At 38.1% G+C, this 15,566-nt stretch overlaps 1 protein-coding gene across 3 annotated transcripts in view; it reads right to left on the reverse strand.

Annotated features, from left to right (window-relative positions):
• Positions 1-15,566, reverse strand: part of Dclk1 (doublecortin like kinase 1) — a 344,423-nt gene that overhangs the window by 26,516 nt on the left and 302,341 nt on the right. For all 3 annotated transcript variants that reach the window (XM_046454160.2, XM_058582536.1, XM_058582537.1), the window contains 4 exons: positions 12,655-12,788; positions 10,732-10,809; positions 10,261-10,357; positions 7,343-7,423 (listed from right to left, as the gene is read on the reverse strand). In XM_046454160.2, coding sequence (XP_046310116.1) covers positions 7,343-7,423; positions 10,261-10,357; positions 10,732-10,809; positions 12,655-12,788 — 390 coding nt within the window. The remainder of the gene's footprint in view (positions 1-7,342; positions 7,424-10,260; positions 10,358-10,731; positions 10,810-12,654; positions 12,789-15,566) is intronic.

A 15,566-nucleotide genomic window follows, 5' to 3' on the forward strand; every position in this document is an offset into this window, starting at 1 on the left:
CTATAAAGTGCTTGAGTCAGGTATCAATCAAATCTGAAAATGTTCATTATCCCATACCACTTTGTATTCACTAGCTTAGTGTCCAAAAGAGCCCCCTAAGTATTAAGTGAAAATACTCAGTGAATCATCTTTTCCATGATGAAAATCACACAATGGTGAGAGGGAATGAAAACTGAATTAGGGGCTTAAAAAAAAAAACAGAGAATATTTGTTTTGAATTTAATGGAGCCTGGGAAGCATCTGAAGATCAGTAAAAGGGCTGCTGAGCATGCCAGGGGAGGTTTCTTGTGGCATGTAGTTAGAAACTTCTATGTCACCTGAAGACCGGGTGTGGCAATGTGACCTAATATGTTGGCTCTAGGATCCTGTGTGCATCAGGCAGTGCTGGATGGAATGAGGTTGCACTTTGCCAACAGAGTGGACCTGTGATTAGTGGAGACTGTTTAACAACCTGGGTGCAAATAAGGAGAAAAGCATTTGGGTTTCCATAGGCGCAGCCTCTATTTGCCCTTTCTGAGGGAGACTCATCTCTTGTTGAAAAATTCCATGCCTGTCTCGCTTCCTGACCATTGGTATCTTTCCCAGAAATTTGCTTTTACCCCGTTCTACCCCCACCCCTGGTCCCCCGTCAGTTCTTGAGCTCATTGTGAGCTTTCCTATCGCCTCACAATGGACTTGGTTATCATTCCCCAGCCCTGTCTTGGTCCTAATCTCCTGTCAAGGTTCATAGCAACTCTTTTAGATGCTGGGGCCTGGAAGTTCAGGCTTCCAGTTTTAAATTCTAGTGAAGGTTCGCGCTTCCCTGGGGTTGTTAGTTTATGTTGAAGCAACAAAAGTAACGAAACAACTCTCACAAGTTGTCAGAGATGCTTCTGACTTCATAAATCTGAAAACATTTCAGTGTTTTTTTTCCCCAATGAAATAAGGCATCTCATCTAAAGGAGGTAAAACACGCACATGTGCACACGCATACCCTGGGAACTCAAAAGTCTGCACCATTTCTCAATAAATTTCAAAGGTTTTCAGCATAATTGGATTAAGAGACATAAACAACTGGCTTTGCAAGGATCTAATCTGTACCTGAGCCATATGGATTGATGGCAGAGATTTAGCTAACTTACTGTCTTGCATCCATAAAATAAATAGGGCCATAAAAACATACATTTTTATATATACATCTTTATCGCCATTATTTAGAAGAGATTATGTGCCAAAAATGTGCTATGAATTTTCTAAACGTGACAAACCTGGCAATATTTTACAAATAGTTAGAGTATTATTACCATACGTTCTGGTTTGGGAGTAGTTTCTGAAGTTTGACACGGGCTGGTTGTGGTTTGAGGTTAGTGGTTTTTGATTTAGAAATTCCCATCTACCACTTGGCAGAGCATTGCAACTGACAAGAACAAAATTAGTTTGCAAAATGGAAAATGAACTCTCACAGCTGCTGCAGGAGACCCAACCTCCAGGTCTCCATTCTCTAGGGCTGGCTGGGGAAGAGCTGGGGGGAGGGTGGTGGGCTCGGATGTGAGGTCACTCAGTAGAGTGAATTTCCCTTTTTCCTTGGGGAAACCATCTCAGGGGTCATGCATTAGAAAATCTTCCTCCCCTTGTGGATTTGGGTTTTGAATCATGGATCTGGTTTCCAGTCTATTCATTGCCAGACTCTATTATTAATAATATCTGTAGATTTATGGGAAGCATGTCAGTCTGGAGTATTTTACTACCAGAATATTCTGATTCAGTTGAAAACAATTCCAAGTTCATTAAAGTGCTCTTCAAGGGCAGTTCTATTTCACCCAGATTGTGCTGCATCTTGGTTCTTGTTAACCATACCCAGCTGCACAGAACCACAGCACCTTGGCCCTCTTCAGCATGAACCTGTGCACTCCTTCAGTTCACACTGCACTTGGGAAGAAAATGCAAAGTAATTAAGATCTACCTTAGAGCAAGGACAGGGTAAGATGCCTAAGTAAGAAGTTTGATGCATTATTACAGTGTCATTGGGCTTAACTTAATTCCTAACAAATTCTACCAGCACAAAAAGATCAATGCATTCAAATTTTTATGTGGGTAGGGCTGATTTTTATTAGTCAGCATGAAATATCCTAGGAGATTGTCCAGTCTCCTTTTTTTTTTTCCTTTGTCTTTTTCCTTTTGGAATATCTTGGCCTAGCAGTATCTTTTCAAAAGAGCAGGTAGGTAGGATAAAGGAGCTAAAATATAATGTAAAGACTAGGAGGTGATAAGAAGTGTTGAAATGGCTGCATGACTTGACTTGATATATTCTAACCAGTCCTTCACATTAGAACAGTTTTCAAACTTAATCTCACATTATAATCACCTTCCAAGCTTTGAAATTGCTGATGCCCAGATGCCAGTACAGGAAAATCAAATCAGAATCCCTGGAGGCAAAACCCAGCCATCAGACTTTGTGCTAGAGACTCCACTTAGCTTTATGCTAAACTCCTTTGTGCCTCAGTTTTCTCATCAGCAAAATAAGAAAAATAATTTGAGGTTAAAGAGACTCCTAGAATTATAGCAATCCAGAGGATTAGGAGAATAAAACAGGCAAAGGCGAGTTGGTATTCTGAAAACAAAAATGCAATCAAAGCAAAACATTTGAAATATGATAACAATGATAATTTGATCCTTATTACAAAGAAGAAATTTTGTTTTGGCAATGTCTATTCGGTTTGTGGATTTATCACCAACCTACATTTTTTTCTTTTTTGGTACTGGAGATTGAACTTAGGGACATTCCACCACTGAGCATGTCCCCAGCCCTATTTTGTATTTAATTTAGAGACAGGTCTCACTGAATTGCTTATTGCCTCGCTTTTGCTAAGGCTGGCTTTGAACTTGAGCTCCTACTGCCTCAGCCTCCCGAGCCACTGGGATTACAGGTGTGCACCACTGTGCCCAGCCCAACCTACATTTTCTTTCCAAAAAGCTTCATCAGGGAGCAAGTGACTCAACCTTCACCCTAATTCATGGAATGATCTAGATATATCATTGCCTATTTCACTCTTATATGTGCCTAAATCCTATGGTTCTCCACTAGATGTGTAATAAGGTTAGTAAACTCAGCTGAGACAATGCCTGTTGGGATTTCATAACTATATTAGATAAGTTGTCAGGAGAAAGAAAAGCTGATAATGTTCACATAACCTACATGGAGCTTATGGCATTCAAGCAGGATAATTTTTTTTGAGTGAGGGGCTCTCCTCCTTAATCAAGCTACTCTTAGGCCAATACTGATGACAATTTGCATTTCTTCAGCATGTGACAATAGGTAACAGAGTCACTGCTCTGCTCAGACTCAAATTCTTCATGCATTCACTAAGTATCTATGTTGGTGCTGGGGCTTCAGAGTGTCCTCTCGGGCTCTTTAAGTATATGATCCTCTCTCTATCCTCTTTAGAAGCAGAGAAGTTGATCCGGTTTTCCCTATTCCACAGGCAGGAAAACAGGTTTGAAGGAAAGAAACAACTCGCCCCAGGTCACACAGGTATTCAAGCTCCTTCTGGAAGTCTCCATTCCTTTCTTATGCACTTGGCTGCATGTTGGTGATATCATTCTTTCAGTGGGCTCATCAGAACCATCCACTGAGAGGCCATGCTCATGACCCTTTGAGGCCAAGGATACCAAGAAGCAGGGTGGGGTTTGCACCCAGAGTGTGTTAAAAATAAATGCAAGCTCAGAGGAAGCTCCTGGGATAAGGCTAAAACAAGTGACTTTTGCTGATTTAATTTTTAAAATTCTATTTCCCTTATGCTCTATTTTCTGTTTCATAAGAGAAGTGCCTTTTCAATTCCAAGTGTTCCAGGTGGAAAGGTCATCGTATAAGCAATAGAGAAAATTAGAACTAATGAGAGCGCAGAAAGAGCTCTCTGCCGACCTCCTTAGGGTTCACATAATTATTATTACCTCTCTCCCCCTTAGGGGGTATACTTTGTGGTGATCAGATATAATTTGATTGCCAAATGCAAAACGTCTCGTTAAATGGATATCCTTTTAAATCCCTAATTTATTTATTTTGATGGCCTGGTCATTCCTGTGTTGCACTCAGAGACCTCAACAAATGCTAAATGCTGTCTGTGAAAGCTTACATATTGTTTTGAGACAAAGAAAATAAGTAGTTTTCTGATTTAGTTGCTATGTAAAAGTATACATAGAAACTGCCTTCTTTTCAAAGGCAAAGAAGCAGTTTCTACACGAGGCATTCAAAAGGTTTTTTGCTAAAACCAATACAGATATTTTCCCCCCTTAGAATGTAGTCTGGCTGAATTATGTAAAGGGTTATCTTTTTTTTTTTTTTAAATCTCCTTGTGGCATTCAAACAGGATCTTTACTTAATGATTATTACTTAAACATTACTCTTGATTTTAGAAAGTGCTTTTAGGGAATCTGTAAGGAAAATCTGAAAAAAAAAAAGTAGAAATCCAAGTTCCAGAGGGAGCCATTGAAGATAACTGCCAGCAAGATGGGACCATGTGTGCAAAGCAGGTAGAGGAGGCAGAAAGTTAATGCTAAGAAAATGAGCACCTAGGTTTTCAAAGGTAAGAGCCGGAAGTCTTCTTAATTTTCTTTTTCTACCCTAGTTGGGTTGGGATGATATTGATAGAGCACTATTTGTCCTGAAGTCAAGGTAAGCATTTCTCTTGTTTCTAACTGAATTCTAGACCCCTCATGTATAGATTTGCTCACATTCACAAAGTCACCTTTCAGCCAATGTCCATGTCGGCTGGAGCTGACCCTACTGGACATCTCCTTTCCAGCCTCCTGCAGGACTGAGCTCTGGCATTGTTCCAGGAAACTTCCATGGCAACCTCCCCACAGAGGCTGCTAGGCCAGCCCTGCTCATTGCCCTTAACTGGGCTGCATCAGACATTGCTCCTGAGAGCGGGTCTGGCAGGCAGTAAAAATAAAATGTATTTAGGAATCTAAAATGGCTCTTTGTCACCCATTAATCTCTTCCTTCTGTAGCTCATCATGATTTTTTTTTAAAGACCTGACCTTTTCTTTTCTTTTATAACTTTGTTTATTTATTTATTTTTTTAAGTATATGGGTGCTGAGGATCAAACCCAGTGCCTCACATATGCTGGGCAATCACTCTACCACAACCCCAGCCCTCATAATGAGTTTTTGAAAGCCACATTTCATGTTCAGGTTTTCCAGTTTATTTTGTGTGGTCATCTGTCTCAGTCTTTCTAGGTCTAATGTGCAATTGGACAAGTTGTGGACCTTGGCATTTCGTTAGTCCATGTTGACTGTCAGAATCAACTGCTGTCCTCAAGAGAGCCTGGAGCTAGCTTGTGGCATTTCTTACCTGAACACCTAAGGGAAAGGCACCATGACAGAGTAAGTTAGTATGGAAAGGTTGCTAACTTGTATTCACAATGACCACAATATTGCTGATGTCCACAATGTGCCCTTATTCAAAATTCACAGTGCTTCATGTTTAACAAAAGGAGGAGAGAGGTAGGACAGTGAGAATACCTGACAACAAATTCTGGCTCTATTGCAAGCTTGGATAGTTGGAGAAAATCACTCCCACAATGTCAGTGTCCTTATTTGTAAAATGGGTACAATAATATTGGCTCTGCCTATCTCCTTGGCTTTTTACTATACTCAAATAACATGCATCCTTCTCACTTCACAGGAAAAGATAATGCAAAGGTTGCTGAGGCTCCAAGTGATGTCTTGGATGTGATAGCCCACTATCCCAGATACTGAGGGGATTAATATTTTTGTACATCTTTACACCAATTAGAACACTCTGCTCTATGAAAAGACTTAAAGTAAGCCTAAGCTGCAAATCTCGATGCATTCATATTCATTTATCTCCTCCTGTCATATAAATATAACCTTGCAGCGGATTGTGAAGAATCACATGCACACATAAAACCTAGATCCATGGCCACCAAGTCGGAGAACATGAATACGATCCCAAGCTCCTGATACCTCACATGTTGGCACCTCACCTTTTGACTGTGCTTGCAATCATGGCTTGTCCTCCATAATTAGTTACTTTGGAAAAAAAACACTTGACTGCCTGCCAAGATGACAATTCAGAGGAAGAGAACATTTTGTTGCCAGATCATTCATGTAGTAGCCTGGCAACATTGATATCAATGAGCTAACAATTTTATGAATGCCCATTTCTTTTGGTCTGTATACATATCTATAACCAAATCTGTCATCTGTCTTCTCTTCTGGTAGGAAGAACCAGTCAGTTTCAATGGGAATAACATCTTCAAAAGTTAAAGGAAAGATCAACTTTTGGAATTACAAATATATAGCTTGCAATTGATAAAAAAATGAAAATAAGTTAATATTTAAATAAATTTCATAAAAATAGTTCTAATAGAAAAAAAAGCATTATTCATGTTAAAGCATCAGTAGTCCTTTCTTTGACTATGATCTTAAAATTTAAAGCCAGATTTCTTAATTAAACATTTTATAAAGTCACATTTTAAAAACACTAAATTTTCACTTTGACAAATGAAAGGAAAAATGGATTTTACCTAATCTGCAGACAGTTAGGGAGTGTCCCCATCTGTCAATGGGGATTACAACAGCAGCTAGATTAGTAAATTATAAAGTTGTGGGGAAGAACACAGTTAATATATATGAGGTGCATAAAACAGGACTGTCGGACTCCTGAAGTTGAGCAGTCTGTGTAAACTACTATTATTATTTGTCCAAACAAATCGTATCTATCAGTTGTAAAGAGACACATGGTCAAAAAAAGAAAAAAGAATGACTCTGTTCTGGAAAATTCTTTCCTAGCTAAAGAAATGTCACTAGACTCTTGTACTCAAAGGACAGACATAGAAGCAGCAGGTTGGAGCTCTGAGAAATGCAGAGCTTCAAACCTGCTGCATTAGTAATTGTATTTTAGGATCTCTCATGAGGTTTGTGAGCACACTCAAGTTTAAGAAATACTGCCTGGAGTGCTCCTGGGTACATGTGTAAACCCCCCTGGAGTCATTTGTACATTGGAAGGAAGGACACAGTAGTAGGACTGATTCAGAAAACCTGCTCTGTCTTACTGATGATTATTCAGCTGCAATCTGGACCATATAAAGTAGGTTGTGGGGTAGGGGATGTGAATCACCTGTCCCTCTCCAGTTAGAAGGCGTCTTATTGGAATCAAATGAAATGGACACATCAGATACCCTCAGGGAACGAATGTAGGATTCTGTAAATGGTCTGGCTCATTTAGGGGAAGGAACAAACCCAAGCACTACAGGAGGCAATATCATTAGGAAATCTGCAAGCAGTTTTTCAAAGGCAGGCTAGGTGTGCATAGAGGGAGGAAAGTAAGTCACTTACATTAACCCAGGGATGCTCAAGGACTTGCACAGCTGAAAATCGCTGATCCACATTGACCAACAGCATCATGGTAATGAGCTCCTGTGAAGGGGAACATTAGACTCCATTTATTTGTCTTTGAAGGTGAAAAGCTGGGTGTTTGCAAATGTGGGCTTTCTCTTCCTTTTGGAAAAGCATTTGTAAAAGCCCTTAATCTGAATTATATCAACTCCACTTACCTGCAACTACCTGAATAACATCTTCAAAAGTTAAAGGAAAGATCAACTTTTGGAATTACAAATATATAGCTTGCAATTGATAAAAAAATGAAAATAAGTTAATATTTAAATAAATTTCATAGAAATATTTTTAACAGAAAAAAAGCATTATTCATGTTAAAGCATCAGTAGACCTTTCTTTGACTATGATCTTACAATTAAAAACTAGATTTCTTAATTAAACGTTTTATAAAGTCATATTTTAAAAACACTAAATTTTCACTTTGACAGACGAAAGGAAAAAAAATGGATTTTACCTAATCTGCAGACAGGATATTTAGGCTTGAAAGAAAGGAATGAAAAAAGATGTAGAATTTCCAATAGCTAGTTGGTAAAATAGAAAGAACTTTTAGGGGGTTGGTGCTACAGACTGTACCCAGGGGCTCATGTATATTAAACATGTGCTCTACCACTGAGTTACATCCCCAGCCCAAGAGAATTATCCTTTAGTAGCCAAATGATTCTAAGGAAATGTGTTAAAGTTGCTTCAAAAATTTCCAGACTTATCAATACAAAGAAAGTGGAACTATTAAGAGCTAAGTGACTAGAAGATTCTGCAATGAAATTTTCCTATGAGCTCAAAGTGATTTGGACCTTCCCTATGAGCTCAAAGTGATTTGGACCAGGATGGCACAGCTCTCTTTGGTCAATTTGTCAAACATTTGCCCACTTTTGGAAGTTCCAAATAACAAAATGGTTAGATAGGCATTCTCTTGTTTCTTATGTACACAGGCTCTGAGTACCACGTGGAATGGGAATGACTGATTTCCATTGATGTGGAATCTACCTTAGCTTTCTACCAAGTTTTCCATTCACTTTCTAACTTGGATCAAGACTTTTTAAAGCCGTGACTGTGTATGGTGCTCTCTGCCAGGTGCTGTGGGGATAAAGGAGATGGTACCATTTGTCAGTAACTGTAAGATTGCAGGTATAGAGTTAGAACATTAAGAGTTGGGCAGATTCCGAAAAGCCTACTTACAGGTAACAGTGCTCCAACCCTACCCCAACACCACCCCAGTTCCTTTTACCTCTGGCCTTTCTTCTGACATTTCTCTTATTTCCCTACATTTCCCTAAGTCCAGATGTGGATTCTTGGACAGTTGAAGTAAATGAGAGACTTGTGCCCAATATGCATCATTTCCTATGCAAAGGGGTTAGATCCAAGGGGTTCAGTTTTAATTTGTACTTATACTCAGGATATAGAAAAAGGAAAGTCATACCCATTGAACAACCAAAAGATGATTATTTTCAACATCAAATTTTCAAAAATGTAAGTCAATGCTTGTAACATGATACAGGTTGAGTATCCCTTATTCAAAAATCTTGGGACTAGAATGCTTCAGATTTAAAATTGTTTTCTTTTTTTATTTAATTTTAGGATATTTGCATTACATAAAGAGATATTTTGGGAATGAAACCCAAATTTAAATACAAAATTCATTGTTTCATATGCACCTTATACATATTTATAACTTCAAGATAATTTTACACAATACCTTAGTGCATCTATGTTATGACTACAGTCCAACACATGAGGTCAGGTGTGGAATTTTCCACTTAGGAGATCATGTTGGTGCTTAAAAAGTTCAGATTTTGGAGCATTTTGGATTTTCAAATTAGGGATATTCAATCTACATAAATTTAAAAGAGATCAATTACAAGGTTTTGCTTCCTTTCCAAAGTCTACTAATATGCCAATGTAAGAATTTTATAGTCTTTTAGATGCTGATCTGTATTATTTTAAAAGTATGTTAAAACATACATAAAATTTAGCATTCATCCATTTTTGAGTGAACATTTCAGTGGCACTCAATACATTCACATTATTGTGCAACCATCACCACTATTAGTTCAGTGGGATAAACATCATATGTTTGATTCCCTGCCTCTAAACAAACATAGCTTCCCCATAAATTCTTTGTTGATCATTTCAACCTATGTTGAGGTTGAGCTTTCTTCCCTTTGATTGGTTAATTGCTTGATTCACTTACCCATACATTATTAATTTGTTGAATACATATTGATCACTAATTAGGTACCAGTTATGATTTAGGCACTGATGATACCACAATGAATAAAATGGACAAAAATCCTTGCCTTCACAGAATTTGCATCGTATTAGGGAGAGTGTGGAAATAAACGACATGAATAGAACATATCCTCCTATCTATACATGTCTATTTACCTATGTAGGTGAGATAGGTGGTTACATGGTATACCAGATGGACATAAGAGTTTACATTTTATAGAGAAAAATAAAACAGATAAGGAGGATCAGGCAAGCCAGGTAAGGCTTAAGAGCTGCAATGGGAGACGGGGTGGTCTGGGAAGGCTTCACTGAGGAGATGATAAGACCTGAGAAGGGTGTAGCAATGTGCCATGCAGAAATCTGAGCTGGGCTCAAGCCTGGTGAGGAGGGAGCACAGAAAGAGGTTTTCACAATGTAACTGCAGTGACAACAAAGTAGAGTCACTTGGTAAGTGCTTGTTAGGATGGCCAAGAACTGATGGTTGGATGTCTGTGAAATCTTAGAAAACCGAGTAATTACAACTAAAAGGTATACAAATCACATTTATGATATCATTAGTCTCTTTGTGCACAATGATTTGGAATCAATAATTTCTCTAGGCTGTAAGGAAGAGGCAGGCACTGGCAACCTACCTTTGCAGAATCAGAAACATTATCCCAGTATGGAGAAGGAAAGTCCACTTGCCCCATCAAGATCTGATCAAAAAGCACCTCCTGGTCATCACCACTTCTGTTTAGATGAACAACAACAGGAGAAAATAGCACTAAAAGGTCAACTCAGGGCATGTTTCATCATTTTTTTAATGCACTGAGCCCTTCCTTTCCCCATAAATGTGTAAAATGTGTGTTCTTAAAGCAATCGAAAACGTCAATATGCAACTGTTTGGGTAAATTAAGAAAGAATGAGTTTTTAAATTATATGAGGAAGATTTATGGAAGGTATATAAATTAGCATGCACAATATGGAAAAAAACAACAGGCATTTCAAGTGAAGTTATTATGTTCTTTTCCTGCTTCAGGCCCCTTTGTTCAAGAAAGGCAAATGGATCATTCAGAGAATAGAGAAATACTCTGTTGGTGCTAAATAAAAATTGCTGCCCATACCCACGAAATGGAGGGAAACCACACAGTAGGATGTAAGTGATTACACCAGCTGCCCAGATGTCCACCTTGAGGCCATATCTGGAAAAATAAGTGATGTTAGAGTTAGCAAAGTCAGGCCAGGACAAATTATGGGGCATGCTAAAATAGATGACTCTTCTATTCCACACCATAAAGAAGACTGAACAAAATAAAAAACCCAATGACAAACAGTGAACCAAAGCCCATCAGCTAAACAGAGTTCAAGGAAGTAAGTATAAAAAAATTAAAAAGACTATCTAAGGTACGAATAAAAATGAGGGGCTGGGGTGGCTCAGTGGTAGAGCGATCGCCTAGCACATGCGAGGCCCTGGGTTCGATCCTCAGCACTACATAAAAACAAATAAATAAAATAAAGGCATTGATATAACTATAACTAAAAAATAAATATTTTTTAAAAATCAGAGCAATGCGTGCCTCATAGGCTCATATCCAAATATCAATAAGTGAATGGTGTCAGCAAAAAGGTTTATTATAATCATACCAATTTTGAGATAGAAATGGGACCTAACTCTCTAATTTTAGTAATCATAATTATTTGAAGAACATTCTCCAGCTTATGAAGAGCTAACATATATTATCCTATTTAGTTTTCCCAATGACTTTGTGGGTTTGATAGGACAAATATTACCTATTTTATAGAAGATAAAGCAGGTTCAGAGGGTGAACCTGTTGCTCAAGATAGCATCTTTAGTAACAGAAATGGACTGTCTTCAAGGTCTTCAGGGCCCAACCAAATTCTCTTCCCACATCTCCTCAACCCTCCCAGCAGACTGTCAGAATATGTCCCAGTAGCAGATGTAGCTATGTCAGTGGCAGCACTTTCTGAGGGAGGTCAGGTAAGGTACAGATGTGGCCTCCAAAATCACTCAACTCTGACAAATAAAAAGTCCCCATTCTCTCATATCTCATCCTAGGAGTTTCCCTATTGGGGTTTCCTTCTCACCTTTTTTGTCTTTCTGCCCACTGGTTCTATGGTACAAGTAGAAAAAATCATCTTCAAGTGCTCACAGTGGATGGTACTACCTGGATTCCCAAGTGTGGACTGAAATTGCTAATGAAAGAAAATGGGGCTGTCCCCTCCCAATTTCAGATCAACTTCAGCACCTCATGGCTCTGACTATGGCTGTTCGTAAGAAATAGGTTCTTACCTGAAAAAGCCTTTCTTTCAGGCTAACCTGAGTTCAAATACTAACTTAGTCTCTAAGAGGTCATGAGCTTACAGGATACTTAAGCCCTCAGAGATGAGTCTCAGTGGATCTATGTGCAAAATGGGAATAGTTCTTACTATTCACCAGAAGAACAAGAATTAAGTAAATGAGTTTAAGGGCTGGCATGTATTAGGTCCTTAATAGTAATAAGTTATTTCACTTTCTCTCCCCATTTTAGTGTAGAGGTTTTCATTCCCCTGATTCTGTATAAAGAAACCAGCAAATTCTCAATGGTCCTCTGATGCCTAAGGGTGTTCACTCCACAGGAAATCAATGGATTTCCAAAAGGACCAAAACAGGACCAGAAATGTATAAAGGTGGCTGAGAGAAATAACCACAGGAGAGTGTAATCACCACACAACAGTGTCTTTTTTCCTCCAAAAGCAAGTTAATTACCAATACTGTACATTTCTCTGTTAGTCTGAACATTTTTTCCTCTGGGGTTAATAACTTCCATTCTACCTTTAACAAAGCCCAAATGATAGCTTTAAACAAGATTGCAGTAATTGGTAACTTGATTGGGAAAGCAGAGAAAATAGCTCCTACTATAAAAGTTAAAAAAAAAAAAAAAAACCCGAGGGCTGATTCTGTCTGGATGGGCCAGAGTAGTTTCTTATCATCAAGGTAGCCCAGTTCTTTTGTAAGCATAGAACTAAAACACAGAAGAAGCATTTACCCAGTCTCTGCAATTATTTCAGGAGCCACATATGTTGGGGTGCCACAGACTGTGTATAGGGGGCCATCTACAATGGTGGCCAGTCCAAAGTCACCCAGCTTCAGGGATTTGCTGCCATCTTGGTGCTCATATACCTAAAATAAAAGTAAAAACACAATCACCTTAAAACTAAGAGCTCAAGGGCTTTTTGTTGATAAAACAAGGGACAATATGGTTTAAATTTAATGTACATAATATTAAGAAATCAGGCAATTATGCACAATATTTTTGTTTAGATGACTGCAAATTTGGAAATACAGCCAATGGAAATTCGCTAAGTTAACAATGGTACATTCATACAATGGGATGTACATGGCCTTTAAAATGGTGATGTGAGGTTATACTCATTGTAATAAATTATGTTTGGGAGGTAAGGATATAAGATTTCAGACTGGTTTGTATAAAATGTCTGTTAAATCAAAAAATAAAACAATATAGAAAATAAGTCTGAAAGAACACAGTTTTGTGGGTCTGTCTCTGGGTGGTAGGATTATAAAGATCTTTTGTTTTCTTCTTACCTGTATTTAATGCTTTCTACAACTAAAGTTGATTTGAATAGTAAAATGAGGCATAGAAAGTCTCTTGTGCTTTATTTTATGAAAATAATTACTTCTTTATCCCAATATATGAGAAGCTTTAAATATGCCTTTTTTAAGTAACTACACATACAAAACTACACGCATATTAAAATACTTTATTTTCAGTGCCCTACATTTCCGACAAGATCTATTTACATTTTTTATTAATAATTGAGAGGGATATTAACATTTCATTTTACCTGTGGCAATTTGGAAAGATTTATCAGGTGCAGAGTCAGCATTCTGTCCAGGTTTCCTTATTAAGGCAGTAAAAGTTTCTAGTCTTTCACCCAACAAATCAAAAAAAGGATGCCTATGACTGTAGGCAAGTATTTATATGCTTTAATTCTAGTCTGTGATCAAACCAAAAGGATATGCTCTAAAAAGTATCCCAAACAACTTCATTGATTAGAAAGAAAGGATCAAAGGGCATTCAGAACTTGTACTCAGTGCCCTCTGGAATCAATAGGATAAAGAAAAGAAAACCTCAGTACATTTCTGGTATTTCTAGCAAGGGCAATCTTTCAGAGATGCCTCAAGGAAATGAAATTTTCCTTATACATCAAAATAATTCATGCAGTAAGTCGAGGCTCGCATGTTCTTCTGTTATCACTCTATGATCATCTGGTACGTGCTGAAGCAGTCTGCACCTCCTGCACAGCAAGACATATCTCCACACATCAGGAGTGCTGCTACTGTTCACATGCATATCCTCCTTCCTTTGGAAAAACTTGATTCACTTTGCATTCCACTATAGCACAAAGTGCAGATGTTTGGCCAGCTAAGCTGCAGAACCAGCAATGACCATTTGCATCCAACTATTTTGGCAGCAGCAGTGGTCAGATTCTTCTCTCTAGAGAGGCTGGGTAGAAATTATTCTTTTATATCTGTTCACGTTCAGAACATGGAGTCTTTTCCCCCAGAGCTCTGGATCACTATCTAGTTTGGGCTGCCCTGGTGCAGGCATCCAAAGAATGGGGGATCACCTGCTCGGGTGTTAGGGGAGAGACAGCCATGTGTCTGGTGGGATGGACACTTAATGAAGCAGCTGTGCAGCCCTGGTCACCATAAACAGGTCTGAGTTAGGACTTGGAGGCATCAGAACTGCAAAACACAGTATTGTCCTCAGCCTAAATGTTCTCAGGACAAAGAAACCCCTAAATTGTAGTCCCATTGTTCTGGACATTCTGGTCATCTAAACAACTAGCAAATGTTTTTCATGAAAAGAAATATGAGATGGAAACATCTACTAGATCATCTATCTAATTTACTTCCCCTGTAGAGCAAAATTGTTTACTTCCTTAGTTCCCTTTTGTTACTAGTAACCTTTCTAAAATGCAAAATAACCTCTTGCTTTGATGTTCTGCTAGGTCCAAACATTCATGATGTGTGCTTTGGGAGATGGTACAGATTTTGATCTATTCAACCCCATTTATGCAGGAGTTCTGTAGATTTTTTTTTTTAAAAAACAGTGTCTATATTACCTAATTTATTCAAAAGTTAGATAAAACCAGATGTTGGGGAATCCAATCATTAAATACCATTAAAGTTCTGAATATGACCATGTAATTCTCTTACATGGAGCAAGGGTTTTATTTTTGAACCTATATTTTATCAGGAATTCCATGTAACATATGGCCATATATTAATTATATTTTATATAGATGAGCAATAAAGTCCAAACTTCTCATAACTGAGAAAAACTCATGGCCCTGTGTTCAATCCCAGCCCAGCACAACAAGCAAAAGAAAAAGTATACATTGGAAAGCTACATAAATGAGGAAAGCAAGGAAAACCTAAAAGTAGTAATACTTCTAAAACACCAAAGACATTTAAATGAAGTATATTGAATTTATAATTTTAATGTTCTGTTTTCTCCTTCTTTAGTCACTTATCTAATGCCCCCTCCTGTTTTTTTTTTTTTTTTTTTTTTTGCTTAGAACATTCATGAACATAAAGAGATTGGACTGATACTTAGGAGAGACAAAAAGAGCTTACAGACAAAGACCTATCCCATGTAATTGAAAACATTGCAAGACTGAAGTACATTAGAAATGTGTCAACAAAATATTTTTGCAGGTGAATAAATGTCCAGTCCTCTGGTTTTAGAAGTCTGTTTAACTTATTGTCACGCAGGGCAGGAAACAAGGTTACTTTGGGGCTTTCTCTGTCAACACTTTGGGAGAATGATGGACAAGAATTTATTCCAGTGTTTCTTCTCCTCCAATGGGAGAGTCCCTTTCTGAAGTGGCATAATGAGTTCTCTCACCCTGGCCCTCACCATGAGTGTCTGCT

The sequence above is a fragment of the Marmota monax genome, unplaced genomic scaffold, assembly GCF_021218885.2.
Source record: "Marmota monax isolate L192 unplaced genomic scaffold, Marmota_monax_Labrador192_F-V1.1 WCK01_AAM20220418_F8-fsc00011, whole genome shotgun sequence".
Lineage (NCBI taxonomy): Eukaryota > Metazoa > Chordata > Mammalia > Rodentia > Sciuridae > Marmota > Marmota monax.